The 22,166-nt window shown below is 42.9% G+C and overlaps 2 protein-coding genes across 9 annotated transcripts in view; one reads left to right on the forward strand and one right to left on the reverse strand.

Annotated features, from left to right (window-relative positions):
- The window catches only part of Znf277 (zinc finger protein 277), a 123,438-nt gene extending 103,264 nt beyond the window's left edge, over positions 1-20,174 (reverse strand). Inside the window, exon 1 of one of the 2 annotated variants that reach the window (XM_031357378.1) lies at positions 19,945-20,174. In XM_031357378.1, coding sequence (XP_031213238.1) covers positions 19,945-20,029 — 85 coding nt within the window. In that variant the 5' untranslated portion in view covers positions 20,030-20,174. The remainder of the gene's footprint in view (positions 1-19,944) is intronic. The other variant, XM_031357379.1, reaches the window with a different exon arrangement.
- A 96-nt stretch (positions 20,175-20,270) lies between these two features.
- Dock4 (dedicator of cytokinesis 4) overlaps positions 20,271-22,166 on the forward strand; it is a 411,188-nt gene continuing 409,292 nt past the window's right edge. For 6 of the 7 annotated variants that reach the window (XM_031357376.1, XM_031357375.1, XM_031357373.1 and 3 more), the window contains exon 1: positions 20,310-20,665. In XM_031357376.1, coding sequence (XP_031213236.1) covers positions 20,629-20,665 — 37 coding nt within the window. In that variant the 5' untranslated portion in view covers positions 20,310-20,628. Of the gene's footprint in view, positions 20,666-22,166 lie in introns of all 7 variants that reach the window. The other variant, XM_031357369.1, reaches the window with a different exon arrangement.

Below are 22,166 nucleotides of genomic sequence, written 5' to 3' on the forward strand. Positions count from 1 at the left end.
AAAAAAAAAAAAAAAAAAAAAAAGAGGAAAACAAGGTGTCTGTGACAAGAGCTGAGGGCGGGTAGTCTCTTGGCAACTCTTTGAGATGCTACATTGTGAAGACTCTTGAGTGTGCTTCTCTCTAGAAGCCTGAAACTCCGCTTGGTAAGCACAGAGCTCTTTTCTATTAACTCCCATACTGAAATCCATGCTAGATCAGGTCATACACACTGACTCCTCCTGCCGTCGGTGTCACTAAGGTAGAGGGGATAGAATAGATGATGGGGTGTTGTGGGCAGCAGCACTGAACTGCCTTTAGTGCCCAGCCTACTGTCACTGAAGAGGCCAGTCTACGCTTAGAGAGCACCTCTGGCTCTAAACCAAACTAAACCAAACCAAGTCTGGCAATGTACTTTATTCTCAGAGAAGACTAGGCCTATACTATTGGTGGTATAGGATAGCTCATTTATGAAAATGGAGATTTGGCATGACTGTAGTCTGAATGCTTCTGTTCTTCTAGAATGTTCACTTTGAAGCTTAGTCACCAGCATGATGCTTTCAGAAGGTCGAGCGCCTTTGGGATGCATTTAGGTTATGAGAAACCTTTGTGGTGACTTAGCTGCCTCATCCCTTGTGCTGTATGAGAAGCAGCAGGGGCCACCCACCTGTGAACCGGAGAGATTAAGCAGTTTAAAGCCAGCAGCAGGTGATTCTGAACAAAAACCCTTGTGCCCTGGAAGTTAAAATTACCTAAATAATTAAAAAGGCAAAAGAGCAATTAGTCTAATCGGAAAGACAGAAAGACGCAGTCACATAAGCAGGAGGAATTATATTCGCCATTTTATATGAGAACTCTAACAGAGCTTACAAAGGGAATACAACTGTAAAAAAGTAACATTGGTTTTTCCAATATGACAAGTGGAAACTGGTTTAATATTTAGAGATAACGCCTCAGAATATTACTTGCATGCCAATGTTACAATATAATCATCAGCTGTCAACATCAGAAGCAACACAATGTCCTGCTGCTACAGTGATGGCCCTGCTGACTCAGCTCTGCCACTGAGGAAGGAGATGCTAATGGGCTGGCACTTGCCCTGACAATGTCACTGAACAAACAAACTCCTGTGACCTCCACAGCTGCTGCTGAACATCTCATGTCCTAAAGGCAGTCAAGCCCATAGAGCTCAGACCAGTGCTTCTTAAACTCTTCCTTTGCAAAGGTGTGACCGGAGAGCTGGAGGAAGGTCTTTAAGGACAGTGTCTTTGGGACTTGAGAGATGCTCAGTCAGTAAAGTGCCTGCCACACAAGCATAAGCACCTGAGTTAGATTCCTGGGCACACACACTCAATGGGGCATGGTGGTATACTGCCAGCCAGCACTGCCAGCCCATACAGGATTTGGCTGGAGACAGGAGAACTCTGAATCTCACTAGCTGGCTAGCCTAGACACATGGATGAACTTCAGGTTCAGTGAGAGATCCTGTCTCAAAAAACTAAAGGTGCAGAGTGACTAAGGAAGATTCCAATATTGACCTCTGGTCTCTATGTGTATTTGCATCCAGATGCACATGTATCTGCATACACATGTGCACACCTACACTAACAAGTACAAACATCACACACATCACACAACCATATGCACAGTACAGAACACACTAAAGACAAGGAGAAGATGGTGAGCAACTGGACTTTAACCTCAGCCCTGAACATACAGCAGATAGGTGTCTAATCCTATCCCAGGGCTGGGTATCAGGAGGCACACACATCACCTACAGAGTTTCTGAGCACAATGTAAAAGAGCAAAGAGTATTACATTCAGAACTCTAACATGGGAAGTAAACTTGGAAACTGATTGAGAAAGGAAGAGAATGGATCGATGGTTACTATTAGCGTGAGACAAGAAGTTGAGGCAGAACACTTTCCAGAAAAGGTGAAGGTGAAATCTAAACCAAGCCATAAGGAACGTAGGAGTTTAAGAGAGGAACAGGCAAGGAAAATATACGAGGAAGAGACAATATGGATGAGGGCTGGTGGACTGGATATATGACACATTTTATGAAAATTGCTGTGCTGACATAGTAGGAGTGGACACTCAGGTAACCTTGGGCTCAGAGTCAGCAGACATCACTGAAGAACAGGAGGCAGTATACTAATGGACATCAGTGTAAGATGCCTGCCAAAGCCATGCAGGAGAGCTATAGGAGGACATTCTTGACTTGGACATGGTGGCCAACCTTTGTCACCACACTGTTCTAACAACAAACCTTCCATTGAAGACAATCCAGATTTAGGAGTCAGAGGGATCCTGAGAGCAGTTTCAACCTTTGCCCATCATTTCAGTGCCTATGTTATTGCTAGCTATCCAGCGAAGTGTCCTCGATTCTTAGGACCTCCTGACTCAGATAGGGCAGATTTACTGAGGAGGAGATGCTGGAGAAGCTGGTCTATCTGCCTGAAGGATTACCCCTAGCATGATTACAGGCAGGACACTTTGTTTTACCTCTCCGGATACATTATAGTTTATTTTGCTACCCTTTGTTTCTGATGGATACATCGATTCCTTTGTTTCTCCCTGAAGCTTTGATCCAGATTTTACTTACTCCTAGCTATTTAATTCCCTGGGTTTCTTGTAGGTCTCAAGTCATCTGCTTAGTCTTTTAAAATATCACACAAAGGCTTTAAAATAACTCTCAGCAAAGGGGGTGGTGGTGGTGGTTATTAACAAATTAGTTAATTAATTAATATCTGGTGACAGATTTGCATATATCCTGCTATTTTCACTAAGGGAACTAACTAGAGAAACTTTAAATGTACAGTTCCTTCCTTCCTCCCCTCCTATCTTTCTGCCTGCCTGATGCTGCTGCCTCTCCTCCTCCTCTTCCTCTTCTTCCTCCTCTTCCTCTTCCTCCTCTTCCTCCTCCTCCTCTTCCTCTTTTGGTTAAGATAGGGTTTTTCTGTGTTCTGGATGTCCAGAACTCTCACTGTAGATCAGGGTGGCCTTGAACTCAGAGATGTGTTTCTCTTTTGAGTTCTAGGATTAAAGGTGTGCCACCACCTTTGCCTGGCAACAATTTCTTGCATAATAAATTGGAAGCTATACATTTTTTTTGTTTTGTTTTCCTTTTTTTTTTTAAAGATTTATTTATTATTATAAATGAGTACACAGAAGAGGGTATCAGATTTCATTATGGGTGGTTGTGAGCCACCATGTGGTTGCTGGGATTTGAACTCACGACCTTTGGAAGAACAGTCAGTGCTCTTACCCTCTGAGCCATCTCACCAGCCCCCTGTTTTTCTTTTTCTTAACTCCTCAAGATGACCCATTTGAAGTAAATATACTAGGAAGTATAGCTAAATTGCACAAAAGTTGATTGAAAAGTTTTTGAATTGGAATGTCTCATGCTTGTCTTGATTGCAGCATTTAACGTAAGATGAGGGTTGGGGATAAGGGGATAGACCACTTCCTTGCGTAAGAAACTAAAGACGACACCATGCTGAGGAAAATATTTGCAGGCCATGAGGTGACCTATTCAAATGTATTGCCAAAATGGGGGGAAAGCTAGGAAGGGAAAATGGAAAAAAAATAGGAAAAAGAAATCTGTAAAGTTGCAACCTAGCATCAGGACCATATGGTGTTCATCTGAGGTGTCAGAGATAACTCACAGCATGTGCAGCCTGGCCTTAAGGAGAAGCACTCAGTAGGAGACTGAGTATCTCTGGAATGTGGGTAAGGGTGGCTTGGCCTTGCCAATCCTTCTGGCAAGAAAGGAGAGCTGCAGCTTTGTATGGGCATTTTAATAATGGAGAGAGTAATGATAAACACTGTCCCCCCAACATAGCATGCTGAATTTTACAACTAGCAGCATTTTCAAAGGTTTTAAAAAATTAATATATATAAATATTATGTATATATACATATACAAATATATGTATATATATGTGCATCAGGACACACTTGTTTCCTTATTGCAAACCCCGAAGGACAGGAGGTCTGAAAAACTTAATGTGAGTCAAAACAAAGCAGAGAACAGCAGGAGACCTGAGGGGATTTTGATCACACAGGGACAATGTCAGCTATGAGTGCCTTACAAATAAGAAAAGCATGGCTCTAAAAGTTACATTATCTGGGAAATAAAGAAAATTCAAAGTACAGATTTCAACATTCGTAAGTGAAATGAACATTTACACCGAGACTTGATTGTGACCTTAGCCCTGAACTGACCCCTTTAATGTGGAACTCACATCTGCGTAATGGTCACAAGTAAGGTCACAAGTAAGGAAAAAACAAAAGCCTCAGCTAAATCTCTGTGGCAGGGAAGTAGCCGAGGTTCCACCAGTGAGGGTGGGTCACACGGCACGGGGCGTGGGGCGCGGGGTATGGGGCACGGGTCGCGGGGCATGGGGCACGGGCAGGTTCACGGTTAGAAAGCTCACACATTTTAGGGAGAATTCTTTACTTGGACATCTGATTAAACTTTAGAAACAACAGATTTGTTAACTAGAGTCCTCATGCCCTGTGCTGCCACTGCACCTCCTCGGCATGGAGGGGAACCCCACTTTGTTCTGCATGGCCCACAGGTCTTTTCGATGAAGTCCTTATTGCCTTCTCAGCCCTGTTATTTATTCAGGCTTTGAAAAAATGCTGGCAGAGGGGTCCCTAAGCCCTGATATAGAGACTCCTCTATAGGAAATGCATACTTGCTCTTGGTCGTCTGGCAGAGTCCTGTCTAAAAGCCACGGTCTCTGAACCCCACATAGAAGCTGGAGACCTCTTACTTCCTGTGCCCCTTTGCTTGGTTCTCACTTCCTGTGACTCTGTGACCTTCCACAAGGCTCCCCTATTCTAGAAACTAAAAGGTCCCCTCAAGACAGGGTTCCTTCAAGACAGGCGTTTGGTCCTTGTTCTTTTTTGGCGCATGTATAATTAGTGCTTAGTAAACACTTGCTGAGATCCAAACCCAGAATATCCAGAATTCGAGTCTTCTATTTCTAGGGGGACCTGCCAACGTGTTCTTTTAACTGGGAAGATTTACTAACTGGTTTGGTGACTGCTCAGCCTCGTGGAGATCAACGACCGAGTCTGTGGAACATCCAGTCACGATAGAGGGGCTCAGAATGTTAGACAGCTTTTAGGAGATATTCACTTGTTTTAAAAAAACAACAACAAAAACCCAGCCATTAAGCCTCAGGAGCCAGGTGCTGGGATGAAAACCTGCTAGCTCCGAGAGGCAGAAAAAGTGTCCAGCCGTCCTTCCTACTCCACTGATAAAGTCCCATAAGGAGTTAAGTTCCCTTTTCCGCCAGGCTGTCCTCAGGATCCTTCAAACTCAACGTCACTCCTTTCGGTTCACAGTTGCTTCCTATCAGCTGGTTCCTCGCTCTGCCTCTTGACTGAGGTTGACTTTACTTAGCTCTTGGATGAAAGGTGTGTTGGGGCTGATCCACACAAGGTTTTTTCAGTAAATCCATCAACCTCAGGGTTCACAGTATGGTCAACTACCCTGTAACATGTGACATGTCCCTGGACTGCATCGTGCTCTTCTGCTTTGCTTTTACAAAAGGTGTCACTCTATCTAGTTCAGTTGCTGTGCTCACTCACGGGGGCTTGATCTTTCTGACCTGTGTCCATCTCCCAGGAAGCCACTGGATCACCCTTTCCAAGCAAAGGCCCCTCCTTTCATCAGCACTCAGCCTATTTCCTGGTGAGCACATCTCTTTCCCTGTTAAATTATATGCTCAAGGAAGACACGGGTGGCATCTTGTCCTCTTAGCACATTTCTCAAGGTGATTTTTCTTTCTGTATCAACAACAAAGCAAACTTACTTTGTAAACATCTACAGTAAACGGCAAGTGACAGTTTAAAAGGGGAAGGGACTGGTTGCACTGTTCAAGTGAGACAAACCCGTGGTCAGGTCTACAGGGGCATCCTTTCAATTTGCACACAGGTGCTACCTACCACTTGGCATTTACACATGTTTGGTGACTCATGTAACTTCATTCATATAACTTTCTATCTTTAAAAATTATCAGCCAAGTATTCCCACTCACCTTAGCACTTTGCAGTAATATTATTGCTTTTGTTTTGCTTATTAAAAAGCGAATACACAGAAACTGATGTTTATTTAAGATCTTCTTGTGTTGTGAGTGACCTGATTCTTCTGCCTGCAAACTCAGGGTTCTTTGCACATTCTGCTCTCAATCTCATCCTGCGAACAGATTTCAAGGGCTGTAGACATGAAAGACAAATGGATAACTACTTCTCCATAAGCAAAAGGACTTGGGATATGCTGTAGACACTCAAAATCCCTTGAAAAATCAACAGGAAGTAGAGTAAAAATGGCAATGATGCAAATTTACATGGTAACAATTGTATGTATTTGGATAGGGGCCTGATATTAATGGATACGGTGGATTGGAACTTAAGTTCCAAGTCTACTAAAAAAAAAAAAAAAAAAAAAAAAAAAAAAAGGATGCTACCTGTGTGCATAAATTTAGTACATGCTGCTACCTGAATGGTGACTCACAAAGCACATACCATCTAGCACCTGAGGATGTGATCTTACTTTAAAACAGGGTCTTTGCATTCATAATTATGGTAAAAGTCTTGAGATACAATCATTGTGGATTATGACGAACTCTCAATGTAATGACAGATGTCCTCATTAGAGACAGGAAGGGAGGAGAAGTGTGAACAGCAGAAGGGAACACAGAGACTAAGACAGGTGACTTGAGTTGTACTGCCACACCAAGAACACAAAGTGCCACCCACAACTTCAAGAGGCAGAGACAGTTTTCCTTTGGAGTCTTCAGAAACCGGGTGACCATATTGGAGACTTCATTCTGGTGTTCTGGCCTTCAGAACAGTGAGTGAGCACAGTTCAATGTCATAAGACACACAGTTTTCTGGGAATTCAGAGAAACCTTAGGAAATATAGTAACAAGCTGAATGAAGAACATTAAAATCCATTTCTGTATAAGTAGTTATAGATTCTTCTAGGAAACTATTAGTTTATAAGGAAACCTACAAAAATGTATGAAGTGACTTCAGCTGTGACTTCTGGAAAGACTTCACATTAAAAGTGACACTTGGTCAGCCGGGCAGTGGTGGCACATGCCTTTAATCCCAGCACTTGGGAGGCAGAGGCAGGCAGATTTCTGAGTTCGAGGCCAGCCTGGTCCACAGAGTGAGTTCCAGGACAGCCAGGGCTACACAGAGAAACCCTGTCTCGAAAAACCAAAAGAAAAAAAGGAAAAAAAAAAAAAGAATAATGTAAAAGTGACACTTGGGCAGGGCCATGGTGACACATACCTTCAATCCCAGCTCTCACAAGGCAAGGCAGGCAGATCTCTTGAGTTTAGACCAGCCTGGTCTACTGAGGGGGTTCCAAGACAGCCAGGGCTACACAGAGAATCCCAGTCCCAAAAAACCAAACCACCAACCAACACCGCTACCAACAAAAAAGTGACACTTGGTGTTGGAGGGATGGCTCCTCTTCCAGAGAGCCCTGAATTGATTGCCAGCACTCACACAGAGGCTCATAAACTTCTGTGACTAGTCCCAGGGCACTAGGCATGAATGTGGTATACACATACAAGCAGATGAAACATCTACACACATAAAGAAATAAAAGAAAGAGGAAAAGGTGAGTGAAGCATGTAGTTGTGGAATACAACTTAGGTTGGCACAAAGCTACAAATCAGGTCACACACAAATGGGAATGTATTTGAACTCAAGCAGATAACTAACCCTGATAAAGCCATAGCCGTTCTTGATAACCATAAGAATGATATGGTTAGAGTCCGATTCTCTAATGCATTACTACAAAATATACAGCAAACCTAATTTCAGGAAGAGCAACAAGACAAAAGGGAGCCATCCAGCTCTGCCTTGTAAACTGCCTAAGTCGGTCTGCTAGGAGACCACATTTAATGAAAGTGAGAGTGAGTCCTGAAGAAATGGAGAGTTGCCAGTTGGATCTCATGACTGCCAACTAGAAGTGAATAACAACGGGTACTATGAATCACATTAAAGCTGTTTTAAACAACCTTTCACCAAACAATTCCTCTACAAGCATCAAAGAGAGCCTGAATTTATCATCTAATTCATAAATGGCAATGTTCTACAGACACTTTTGACACTGATGTTACACACAAATAGGTTAAAAATGGACTCACATTCTTGAAGTCATTGAAAGCTGATAGAAGAATGTGGGTTAAATTTTTTATTAACTTAAATAATGCATTAAATAACCATGGTAACCTGACAATATAATAAAGCACAGGGTTGAGTACTCCAAACTATGGGTCAGAAACTCAGTAACATGGGTTACTGAGCCAACTTTTCTTTCTATAGTCAATAGTTAAGTTTTAATGCAAATGTAGTAAGAGGTGATATTAAAATTAAATAAATTGGAATGCAGATATAGGTTAGTGGTAGAGCACACTCTAAGCAGTGTGGATGTAAAAGCAAAGGAGAAAGGAAAGAGAGAAAAAAAGGGCACCAACTTGAAGAATAAGTATTCTCATAGAGCTAAAATGATAGGTTTTGTTATATAATTTTTTAATATTTTTATGTATATATATAAAAGAAGCTACATCATTCAACAGGAAAAGATGCTGTTTTTTGTATAACCTAACTTCAGGAATTAGTAGCCTTCAAGTTTTGGAACAAAGGCACAAAGCCAAACCAGGATGCACCCCAAAGGCCCAGGAGGCTGTGAAAGGACCACCCCAAAGGCCCAGGATGCTGGAAAAGGACCACCCCAAAGGCCCAGGATGCTGGAAAAGCACCACCCCAAAGGCCCAGGAGGCTGTGAAAAGCACCACCCCAAAGGCCCAGGATGCTGGAAAAGCACCACCCCAAAGGCCCTATCATAGGCACAGCGGAGGCCTCTTCTTAGAACTTTTTGGAATGTCTAAATTCTTAATAAATAATGGGGAGATGACCCTGACTAGTTTCCTATATTAAATTCCATGGAAGGTTAGCATACATAAAATTTGAGTAGGTATAATTCATAAATGGAAAGTGGTAGTTAAATGTTTAGAAAACTAAATAGAATAGTTACCTCCTGAACAGTCATAAAATTAGAATAAATTCTGGAGGAAAGCTATATAACTTATATTTGTAAATTGTTCACTCATGAAATTCTGTATATGTAAAAAGATAATACTTTTTTGTCTTATAATTCTATGGAATCAGAGTACTGTCCCTATAAGCATAAATAACATATTAATTTAATGTTGGTTTTAGCTAATTCACTTACACAATGAATAAAAAATAAATTTCTATAAAAATATCTTAAAAGCATGACAGCATAGAGATGATATTCTTTGATGATAGAGTAGATAGTCTACTATCTAAGGGGTTTGGTTCATCTCTAGCTCATCTAGGTCCTCAGAAAATGTGAGCTTCGCTGGGCATGGTGGTATATGCCTTTAATCCCAGCACTTAGGACAGGGAGGAAGATCTAATGTGAGCTTGATATCACCCTGGTCTATGTTGTGAGTTCAAGGCCAGCTAGAGCTACATAGAAAAACCCTGTCCCCAAAACAAAGAAACAAACAAACAACAACAGGGTAAACTTGCATGTTTGGTGTACGCCGCCTTTTGAGTACTGAAAGGAAAATCGGCCTGGATATTTAGCTCAGAGACAGAGTGTCTAGTATGCAAAGACACTGGGTTTGGAAAAACAAAATTCAACAAAGCAAAGAGAGAATATCCCTCTTTAAGGGAACAATGATAATTGTTGGTACCAAAAAATAGCTCATGAGCCTGGTAGTTATGAACATAATCTAATCTGTTCTGTCAATAAACAAAACATTTCACAAGGGAAATAATAGCAATAGGAAGACCACAGCATCCAATTCCTTACAGTGTAGGGATCATAAAAAAGATGGGTGCTATCCCTTTATGCTGTAGAGTTATCTTACAATTTGCGGACACTCAGAATTAAAGAGCTCAGAGTTAGTAGCCAGCCACATGACCATTTGTGATGTCCCGTCTGGTGCTAAGCCTCCTGCAAGAATCACTAACGAGCATGTCCCACCATCACTTTGGCTATGTTCTCTAACACACTGGCTTTGTGTCAGCTCAGTCTACTTGGCCTCCTCTTTATGGAGGTCTGGAATGTTAGCTACTGGCATATAGCCAGGGTCTTGATATCAAATCTCAACGTGTATTCTTTTTCTAGCAACTGGATCCTTCATCTATTGACCCGATCTATAGAACTTAATTGACTTGATACTTCACCCAGAATCCATGGTCCCCTAAACCTGCTTCTCCAAAGCCTATAACTTGATTCCTGTCCCTAAAGCCCTGTTTACCTGCTGATATGCCCTTGCTACCAACAAAGACCCCTCATCTCCCTGCAACCTTTCCTTAAGGAAGCCTGTCCTGGGACTCATGGCTCCAGCTGCATATGTAGCAGAGGATGGCCTAGTCGGTTATCAATGGGAGGAGAGGCCCCTGGTCCTGTGAAGGATCTATGCCCCAGTGGAGGGGAATGCCAGGGCTAGGAAGCAGGAGAGGGTGGGTTGGTGAGCAGGGGAAGAGGGGAGGGAATAGGATTTTTTTGGGGAGGGGAAATCAGGAAAGAAGAGAACAGTTGAAATGTATTGATGATGGGAAAAAAAAAAAGAAAAAGAAATGTAAGTAAAGAAAATATCTAATAAAAGAAAAAAAAAAAGGGAAGCCTGTCTTTTCCAGCCTGAATCGTTCAGTTTCAGCTGGAATCCACTTAGATCAATTTGTATAAATTCTCACTATCTTATCATCCTGATATCTGATCAGAAATTTCTACCTCCCAACTTGGAACACACTCAGTCTTTTTGGCTGTTAATCACCATTTCCTCTTGTATCTGGACTTGAGCACAACTCTATACAGGGAACTGTCCTATTACAACAGGCAAGCATTCCTGAATGTGTAATTGATGATTCATTCACATCCATGATGGGCTCTGCCTAAATCTGATCAGAAGCAGTCTAATGATCTATTTATGTTGTCTTGGAGCGAGGGACTCAGAAGTCAAATCTTGGCAATGGGTCAGCTAATTTTCTAACCTGACACAACTGATTAATGAATGCCAAGTGTGGAATTTATTCTTGAGGAAATACTCTGATGTGCGCTTTTTTACAAAACCCAGGAAATGAAAACTCAATGCCTTTTTAAAAAAGTAAAACCAGAAAGATTTACTTGAAAGAACCCTGACACGAGCTTATGCTAGTGTTTACAACCAGGAAATCTTGACCAGGGGTACAAATGACTATGAAATCAGTCAGAAGCAGGAGTGGGGTCAAGATTCCCAGTCCTTGTCTTCACTAATGCATATTTTCTATGTATTTTTCTATTACTGCTGGAAAAAAATAACTCGGTGAGTGTCCCAGTCAGTTATTAGCAATACTTCCTCTCATCAATGGCCGCATACTTGAAAAGCTTTCAAAAGCCATTCCTAAATTGGCCTGTGAGACATTCCAAGGAGCTCCAGGTTCTCATCTTCCTTTCGTTTTCATTCTCTTTCTTCTTTGAACAAATTAGTTACATGTGATTTAGAAGAGATAGCCGATTGATGCTGCAGCCCAACAACAGCTCCTGCTATTAATTGCATTCTAATGGTAATTACGATCAGATATTTTCTTTTCTAATTGGCTATTACTGGTGAAGAGCAGTCTGTTATACAACAGAAGACTGTGCTAAATAAACAGCCACAATTACAATTCTGAAGTCCTTACTGAGGGAAAAAAAAAAATCAAGTATCTCAGTGTATCCAGATAAAAGCATTAATTAGAGGTGAGATGGGAAAGGCCGTCTTTCCATTAAGAATTAAGAAAGCATTAGAGAAAGCCAGCCATGAAATGGGAATTTCCTTCTTTATACAAATAAAGTCATTTACAAACTTCAGTAAGTTCCTAAGTCAATATACATCATAGATTTAAATGTGTCCACATTTTTCAGGGGCAACCAGGAAACAGAAAGGACCATTTGTTCTGCTAAGACAGGGATGCTGAGCAGAACCCAGAGACTCCATGGACAAAGCCAAAGAATCCTCTTTATTTTTTTGTCCATACAGAAGGAAGCAAGTAGCTGATACTCAGCCACCACTCAAACAAGCCCAAATGCCATCACAACATGATACTGTCTCTGAGACTAAGGGCAAAAGGAATATGTGACAGTCCCTAGATTTGTGAGATTTTCTATACAACCAGGGAGGGGCTTGTCCTTGCAGAGCTTTGCTGAAGTCCCCTGTTTTCTTTTAGTTTGGATGCTATATCCAGGAGCTGGCTGTGTAAGTGACGGAGTGCTCGCCTAGCATGCAGAATTCTCTGGGTTCAATTATCAGCAATACAAAACAGTCTGGTACCTCGCAGTGCTGGGGAGGCAGAGTGTCCAAATTCCAGGCTGCCAAGCCTACACACTGAGTTCCATAGTGAACTCTGTCTTGAAACAAAAACACCTAATTAATAAGTAAAGGTATAGTCCGAGTTCTGTAGTAGCAGCAGCAGTGTGAGACCAGATACCAGGTTCTTTGATCTCAGTGTCTACAGAAATAAAACAAGGAGAGCAAACTTTGCAGACAAAAGCTTTTATAGAGGTAAATGGGAAGACCCACATTAGAGTAAGGGATGTGGGTCTTTTTCTGCTGTTTCTGGAGTGATCCAGTCTAGTCATTTTCTACCAGTCAAGTGGATGGCATTTTCAAAGAAATCTTGTCCTTTGTTTTAAGACACCCCTCCCCATCCCCACACCCTCCACTCTCGCTCCTTCCCCACTCCCCACCCCCCTCCAAGATACCGCTCAATGGCTCCTTTGACTTTGGGACTTGCACCAGGTGGGCTTTTTGTTTACTATAAGAACAGAACAGGATGGGACCTTTTTGTTGTACAGGGTCGGAATTATAAATGTGACACCCTATTCCTCTCTTGTCCCTACTTCACTTGTAATAATGGAAATGAAGTCCCTTGATTGGCTCAAAGCCACCCAGTTTTTTAACAATCCAGATTGTTCAATTCCAAGCCCACTATGCCTCTTTAGATAACACCTCCTAGCCTGTGCTTCTGTTTTCTCAAGGGTCTTCAATGGCTTTCACACATGCCACTTCATTAAGTGCTCAACAATGCTAGCAGCACCATTTCTTTTCTGATGAAATTTAGGCTCAGTGAGGTTGAAAAGTCTTTCTTAAGTTTATTGTTGCAAAGTAGAATAGTCAACATTTGAATCCAGTCTTGACTATTATTCCATACATTTCCTTCTATATGTTTATTATTTAAGATATGATAAATATGGAGAAAGCCTATGTGACAAATGGTATTAAAGTATTCTAGTACTTGTCAGTTGCTGAGTTCCACACTAAAGAAAGAAAAGATGAAGTCCTGTTTAGCTTCAAAAACCATTTTTTGGGTTCCTATGGCTAAAGATAGTACCTAACCTCAGTTGCACGCTTTGCAAACAAATAGCACTAGTCACATAATGATGGGATCAGATGTAAAGAAAAGCCAAAGATGGATCAATGAGATTATTATTACTTCTGAAAAACTGCTACCCTGCTCACATTTGAGTTGAGGTCAGTAGAACTTACTTGATCAGTATGAAGTGACGAGCCTATCGGGTCCTGTGAGTTACATGCCAAGTCTGTAGATGTATTTATTTGATAAACCATAGCAGTACCAGCTAGTTTTATGTCAACTTGATACAAGCTAGAGACACTGGGGAAAAGGGAACCTCAACTGAGAAAATGCCTCCATAAAATTAGCCTGTAGGCAAATCTGTAGAGCATTTTCTTACTTAGAGATTGATGCAAGAGGGCCCAGAGCTTTACGGTGGTCCTGGGTACCATAAGAAAACAAGCTGAGCGAGCTGTGAAGGGCAAGACAGACAGCTCCATGGCCTCTGCATCAGTTCTTGCCTTGACTTCCCTGGATGATGGACTCCAAGATGAAATAAACCTTTTCCTCCCCAAAATGATTTTGGTCATAGTGTTTATTATCACAGCAGTGGAAATGCTATGACAACATTGAACCCTAATTCTGGGACAACATTAGCCAGGAACAGCTACTAAAAGCATGTATGTATCCAGCTGTTGCAGATGACTGTTAGCATCCACTGTCTAGTTCTAGGTACCTTGATCTGGATTTAGAGACATGAATTCCATTATGTGACTCTGATAGACATTTTTTCAATTTTCCAGATGGAACCTGAGTGTGTGTTGGGAAGGACATTATGGTTTTATATGAATGCAGAACTATGTTAACATGAAGAGATATATAGTGTATATAGATTCACTATGATATTGTCAAGTGTCCACCAACTAGGAACTTGACCTGGAAGTAGGGAAGACAATCAGACCATGACAAAGGCCACTATTTCCTGAAGAGCAGGCTACTGTATGTATCATCACACGGGGTCACATCTGCTTTGCAGCAGGACAGTTATATCGTATTGCCACAGAAGGACATTCATAGCATTGTTGGTCTGAACCTGGTAAGGAGCCAGAATTCCATCCTAAGTTGGCCTGATGTCACTCAATCTTTTCACTGCCCCATACTACCCTGCTACAGCAACATTCACTTTAGAACATATTAGTAGTTAAGAAAGTCGGCTTCAGACTTCATCCAGTAGAATTCAGTTACCATGTCAAACTATTACACTTGTACACTGGATAAAAGCTCTCTTTCAGGTACCGTGTGACCTTGCACGCACCACTTTTTGTATCATTTTCCTCACTTATAAAGAAAAAGGATTAAATGAGACAAATACTGTAAGTGGTTTGAAACAGTAAGTACAGGACAAAGTTAGCACTTCACAAATGTTAGCCATCATCACCACTTCCATTATTACAATAGCCCTTTTCATAACGGTTCCTCTAAGAAGTCACATGTTGGGTTTCATGTATTATAGAAAAATAAAAAAAAAGATGCTCAGAGAAGGTCCTGGTACCAAGCAAGACATACAACAACTGTGTTTCCCATGACACCCTAAGGCCTCTACCTCACAAGGCCATCCCAGCAGACAGAAGAGTCCTGGAGGATGTGTGGTGAGGGTATCTGGGTGCAAAGGGACAGAGCTGTGTAAGGTGGAAACAGTATAGAAGGTTATGTAAAGGGCTTTCAGGGCACATAAGTTATAGTGTGAGCATAGAGCTCTGACAGATACCGTGACAGCCCCCACGTTCCAGGAGGGTATTTGCAGGCATAAGCAGTTATGGGAGCATTCCTAAGCTTTTCCAGGGTTTCACTACAACTTATTTCCTTTGACTTATATCCAGTATCAGAGGCCAGACAGCTTTATTGTTCAGTAAGGTGCATCTTCATAATGAGAACAACAGATATTATCCAAGATCTATCTTTATAGAACAAACATATACTGGTCTTTCATAGACAAGTAACTTAATGAAATAATCAGGAATTTTGCAAGGCTGGTGTTTGTGTATATTTTCACTAATGTGCAGCATACCTCTTTGTTAAATAGCTATTCACGGCCAGAATTAAAACAGAAATACAGCCTTTCTCAAATAGAGTCTAGTCTCCTCTCCATAGCCATGCCAAATATGAGAGACCAGAAACCAGTCTGTAGGAAACTGGCTACCAGCCATACAGATGATGGAAGGATCACGCGGCAGGTCTGAAAACTTAATCCTTATCTAAATAATATTAGAAGACCATTTTTACAAAGGGCAGAAGAACAACATAAAATGCAAACACCATGATCAGTTCTGACAAAATGCCTTCTGATGATACTTGCATTTCTAGTTGGTACGCATACCTTTCACAAACAAATCATTTCCTCATTTTTTTTTATTCCATTTCAATTCTTCTGCTTAAAGTGTCAGCCATGCTAAACACTTTGAGTAAGCTTCAGAAATATCCTCAGCATTTAAACTGTTACTCCTTATTGCATGGAGCTCTGACAGTTGACAGATATAAAGTAAATAAGGCTTGGCTTTAGTAAGTGCAGATGCTAACAAGTAACTAGAGTGTGACAAGAGAAGCAGATAATGACGATATGAACATGGAAAAGGGCTGAAAAAAGATGAGGCTGAAAAGCAGAATAAGCATTACCTAGAGAAGCTGGACCTACTTAGGCATGCAGCAGAGTTACAGTGAAGATTCCCAGTGCAGACCCCCAAATAGATTTGTTTTCAATAGACTAAAAGGGGTAAAGTTAAATGTCAGGGAGGTCAAGAGGAAGGTTTTTCTGATTGAGAAGGCTAGAATACTGTTTAGGCCAAACATTTATTAAATATTAACACTGTGCCAGGATCAGGCAGACAAAACAAGTCCAAGAAGGTCTTAGTTTTCTTTCTGGAGCACAGACTAGGAGGTGCAAGACCAAGATAGGTAATCAGGAGTGACGGTGCCCAGGGTTGGAAAGAGGATGAGAAGAGTGTACGGAGGGGAATGCAGGGCAGATTCCATTGCTGCGGAACAGAGGGGGACTTGGTAACTCATCACATTCAGGGCCTGTGGGCAAGAAGGGACCCAACAATGCTCCCTAGGCCTCTAGCTTAGAGTTGATGCTATTTGTTGGAATATGGAATACAAGAGCAGGGAGTTTTCACTTGCTACTCTCTACAACTCCTTCTACACACATAACAATGAAATTAATAAGGTCTCTGCAGGACAAGCACCATAAGCTCAAACACCACCATCATCATCTACGATGTATTCATTTGAAGACAACCAGGTTGAGCACCAGAATCTTACAATACCTAATTAATTTCTTAATAAAACCTACATTAGAATAAACATATAGTTGTCTGGTGTGTGTGTGTGTATGTGTGTGTTGCACACCTGTACACCTGAATGGGAAGGCCAGAGGAGGGCACCAGTTTTTTCCTCTTTCATGCTCCATCTTATTCACCTCAGACTCTCACTGCACCTGAAGCTCACTGTTTTTGCTTTATAGACTGGGCAAAGAGCGGCTAGGATCCATCTGTTTCCAGTTCACAAAAGTAGGGTTTCAGGCGCAAGGGGCCATGCTTGGCTTTTAAGTGGGTAGCTGGGATTTGAACCCAGGCACTCATGCCTGCATAGCAAGTGCTTCTAGTCACTAAGCCATCTACCCCAACCCTATTTTTTTGTTTGGAAATAAATACAAAACACTAGTTTCTGTCCAAATGAACAGCAAACCAGGATAAGTCTTGGCTTGACCCTGTCATTTAATTTCCTTTCCACATGAGCCTCAGCAGACATCCATAGTGCAGTCCCTGGCCCTTCTCCTAACACCAGAGAGTTCTTGTACACTGGAGAACGTGCAAGGAAGACATTTGCATGCTTGGTGCCATCTCTTTCTTTATCTGTACTGCCAACAAAATAGACTTTTTGACTTTTCTCAAAAGACAATTTTGCTGTGAGCCAACCAATGTAGGGGCTTGGGGACTCAGGGAACCCAGTGGTCCCAGCAAGGGAGCCGTATATGCCTGCACTCCACCTAGTGACTCCTTCTAGCAGAGATTTTACAGGACTGCTAGGATTTCTATTAAACGGCTCCTCAGGCCCTTTGTCTCAGGATATTAAACACACAGACTGACATTTTAATTAGAATTAGAGGAAACCTCTGAAAAGCAGCAATTTTCCAGAAATTAAAGAGGTGTATGATTTTACAGAGAAAGACATCCTGGATAACTTAAGAGCCTGCCTAAGAAGAAATATATCCCTAATGCAATTATTCTTACCTAAAATGTGTGTCCCATTTTGCAGGATTTGAAAAGAATTCTGATAAAAGTCATAGAATGATCCATTATTAAAACAGAATTTTAAATGATAAATTTACTTACTTACTTACTAAAAATGACATAAGAATCAATCATGAAGTTCTCCCAGTCAGTGGTCTAAATCAATGATAATACTGGGCAGTTCTGAATAAAGTAAGGAAAGGGATGTTTTTGTGACAACCACTCAAAATTCACTACTGCTCAATGGTTTTGTAGAAGATAATTTGGAGCCTAAAATTAAGTTTTCATTAGTCACCTAATTCAGTATTACCATATTTCAACACTGGTCCTGGATTAATAATTTCCTCATAATTTTTGAAAATATTGGGTAAAGGACACTTGGTTATTATTGGGGAATATTCATGATGAGTACCTTGAAGAGGGAACTGGCATCTATGTAAAATTTACACAAACTTAATACTCTACTAGGCAAAGATCTATCTATCCATCTATATCACATATATAATATATAATATACAATATATATTATACACATACATAAACCCACTCTCTGTTACACTTTTGAAAACCAGAGTGACTTTATACATTTATTAACAAGGGACTGACTAGAGTATGGAACATGAGTGTATTCACTAAAAAAATATAACAAAAAATGTCAGTATAGAAGAATCTTCCACCAGGCAGTGGTGGCGCATGCCTTTGAGCCCAGCACTTGGGAGGCAGAGGCAGGCAGATTTCTGAGTTCAAGGCTAGCCTGGTCTACAGAGTGAGTTCCAGGACAGCCAAAGCTACACTAAGAAACCCTGTCTCAATTAAAAAAAAAAAAAAGTATCTTTGATAAACAATAGGAAGAAGAATTGTAGATCTTTGAGTTTACTAGAATTATCCCTTTTATTTAAAAATTAGGTATACAATGTATATTATAAAGGAATATGTCATAAAACATGCATCACTTTTGTCTTTTTAAGTGGAACTGTGTAGTGGAAAAACTTTACTATTTTTTTTGTTTTGTTTTGTTTTTTTGCTTTTTTTTGAGTCAGAAATCTGCCTGCCTCTGCCTCCCAAGTGCTGGGATTAAAGGCGGGCTCCACCACTGCCCAGCTACTATTTTTTTTTTTTAATCTAAATACCTCAGAATGAACTGCTTGAAATATTTATAATGAATTGTAACTGTAAGGTAATTAATTATGCTTTGGAGGTATTTGCAAGTTCTCAAATAAACTGATCCATGAGAAAAAGTTATCAAAGCTTCCAACTTTATATCTTAAAACAGTAGCTCTGTGGAACTTTGGTAATCTGGAAAAACATAACTATGGGACATGGCAAACCCATTGATAGTTGCTTACATGATAGGAATTTCACTCATGGGAAGTGGGAAGAAACTGCACTTCTATTTCTCTGCTACTGAGATAAAAACTTCGTACTAAAAGCTGCGAAGGTTAAAGGAAAAAAAAAATCAACAAGGACTGAAAACCCAAATTAACCCCCAAATCATATCCACTTACATAAGAGAACTTGGCGTGCTAAATTATCCACTTAAACAAAATGGGTGGCAAGTGAAGCGCAACCACAAGAAAAGGTAGTCTATGAAAGTTTGATTTTTGATCTCTGTAGTGGTACTGAAGAAAACACCCAAGTCAGGTAAATACAAAATAGCTGTGATGAATTTCAAAACCCTCTTTTAAATATTCTGTGAACACTGGAGTGTATTTAATTCTCTTTTCTCTTAGAATGGAAGATCTCCCAGGCTACAGGGCCAAATGATACCAGAGACACACATCCTTCCCCTTTGGAGAGGACTCCAACCAGCAACCCGCGAGTTAAGTATTGGAGAGCCGTGACAGGACGAGTCTCCAACTTGGAAACCCGTCCCAAACTGCAGAAAACACCTTCCCAAAGCCAAATTCAGCAAACCGAGGAGAGCGAAGGATACTAGTGAGGAAATAGCGGCTAATCACAGCATTACAGGGACACACGTGCGACTCAGACCTGACCCATAGCCACTTGGCGGCAAGTGCAAAGCACAGAATTCCAAACCGGAAGAGAGCAAAAGGAGCTTTCTCAGAGTCCGGGAAGACAGTTCTTCACATTTTCTCCTCCCACCCAAAATAGCCTCAGCCTGGAAACCTCCGTCTGCCCAACACCATCCTCTTTGGGTCCTGCCCGTGGCGTTTAGCCTGGCATCAAGGGGGTCTCCTAGCTGACCAGCTTCTAAGGTCTGAGCGGCTGCCAGCTGCACCCCGTGCACAGAAAAAGGAAGACAGATCACCCGCACCTACGGGACAGCGCACTCACCTTCATGATTCGTGTGCCCGATTTCGCCGCGGACCCCATCCTCCTGGGGGTCCACACGAAGCCCCTGGGCCTCTGTAGCAGCCATTACCTGGCCCAGAAGAAAGGGGCGGGCCGTAGGCGGGGCGGAGCGGGGATACACCAATAAAAACGCGCCTGGGGTCGCATGCCGACCCACTGAGGGAGTTCCTACACGCCTCTGCGGCGCCGTCCCATTTTGGACCAATCGAATGTGGCGAGCCTAACTAGTTGCCCCCGCCCCTAACTGCTGTAGCCACGCCCTCTTCCGGAGCCGGGAGAGTAAGAACTACAACTCCCAACATGCCGCGAGGCAGTGGGGAGGCAGCGCTGGATGGGCGCTGACGGGCGGGGGTGCGCCGGCGAGTGCCCCGGCGTGTTCGCTTAGTTCAGTGAATCAGAACAATGACTGCGCCGCCGGGTCCCCGGGAGCGCGTCGCAGGGCTGTGAACAGCCGCGGCGGGCAGAGCGGCGGGCGGCTCCGCCTCGGCCGTGCAGTGTCAGTGCCCGTTCAAGAGCCCCGGGAGCAGCCCCTGCCCAGCGCCGCAGCCCGCGCGATCCGCTGTGCTCCAGCGCCGCAGCTGCTCTTCGGGAGCCGTGCATTGTTGTGAGCCACTGGAGGGGCGCGGGGATTGCACAGCCCGGAGCCCCTCAGCGTCTTTTATAGCCATGTGGATACCTACGGAGCACGAGAAATACGGCGTGGGTGAGTGCTCGCGGGCGAACTTTTACCACTCTCTGGTCCTTGCCCCCTCGCTGCTCGCTCCGCGCCAGGTTGCAAATGCCAGGTCTTGGCATTGCACAGCGGGTCCCTGGCTTGGTCACACCGGCCTCCGGCTGAGGGGCGAGCTCTGGGGTTTTGCTGCTCACCGCGCACTCGGCGCTTCTCGAACCCCAACCCAGAACGTCCGGACAGCCGCTCCGGGCTCTGCTGGCGGAGTTTGGAGCGGCCGCGGGGCGTGTTGCCTGTCAAGTTGGAAGGGGAAGCCAACAGGGTTTCTCTCCCTTCTACCCCTGCTGGCCCACAGTGGCAGAGAGCTGGCAATGGGCTGCTAAGATTTCCCGGGGTGATGAGGAAGACCAGGAACCGGCTGCTAGAATACTCCCAAACAGTAGGGAGGCGCGAAGTCCCTGCGGCTGGGGGTCGGCATTTCCAGAGTGCAGAATGTAGCACCCGTATCCCCTGTGACAGACGGAGTCGGGACATAGCCTCCTTCCTCCCTCGCCTCCCGAGTGTTTGGGGTGTGTGTTGCGAGCAGGGGTGATGGTGGTGATAAATTTCAACATCTGTGCTGCTGCGCTCTTTGGTCCTTGGAGGGGAACCGAGATTTTGGCAGCGATTTTTACTTCTGGCCACCTTCTCTATCAGGGGATGAGCGCAGTGGGGGTCATAGAGGCCGGCTGGAAAGTGACGAAGGAGAGGAGGGTCAGAAAGCCTGGCTCTTAGAGGCTGGGAGGCAGCTTTAGGAGAGGACTACCCTGGCACTGATTTGAGAGAAAAAAGGAACAGGATAGCATTCACTGTTCTGTGCAAAGGTGAACAACAAAGGACATTAATGTTGACTGATGAATACAGGAGGCTCCCCTTCCTTCCCTCCTCCCTTTTCGGTAGGATTACAGTTCCCGTTTTTGTTGTTTGATTTCAGCTGGGTTCCCCCCCTCCCCCTTTGACAGTCACTCCTTTTAGGGTTGAGACTATTAAGAAGCCAGGCTCACTGACAAGCCCGAATTGGCCAAATGCAATTATAACCTCCCAGAAGGTCTAGCAGAAAGAAAGCGTTATAGATTTTACTGACAATCTTCATTTCCTATAATGCCCCGTCCTGCCGATTGGCGTTCTTGTTTTTATTGTGGACGGACCTAGTAATTTATATGATACAGGGACGTATTTATGTTCTGACTTCATTCTCCTGTAATTTAAAAAATCTGGAAAACCTTTCAAGAGAATCCTAATCACAGGAGATTTTACCTCCCCTACTTTGCCTAGGGATCGGACTTTATCCTACTGAAGGGACTCTGGATTAAACAGAGTCACATTTTACATGAGCTTCCTTTCTGGGCTGTGACTGGCTAGGAAGACAATAGTTTGTCGTGTGCCCACCTTTGAGAAAGGTTTGCAGCTTCTAAGTCTAAGGTGAGCCCTTGCCAAAGGGCTCTCCCAGAGAGGTGTAGAGAGAGCTTTTCCTCTCCGTTCCCTCCTCCTGGGG

This window comes from Mastomys coucha, unplaced genomic scaffold, assembly GCF_008632895.1.
Source record: "Mastomys coucha isolate ucsf_1 unplaced genomic scaffold, UCSF_Mcou_1 pScaffold6, whole genome shotgun sequence".
NCBI lineage: Eukaryota > Metazoa > Chordata > Mammalia > Rodentia > Muridae > Mastomys > Mastomys coucha.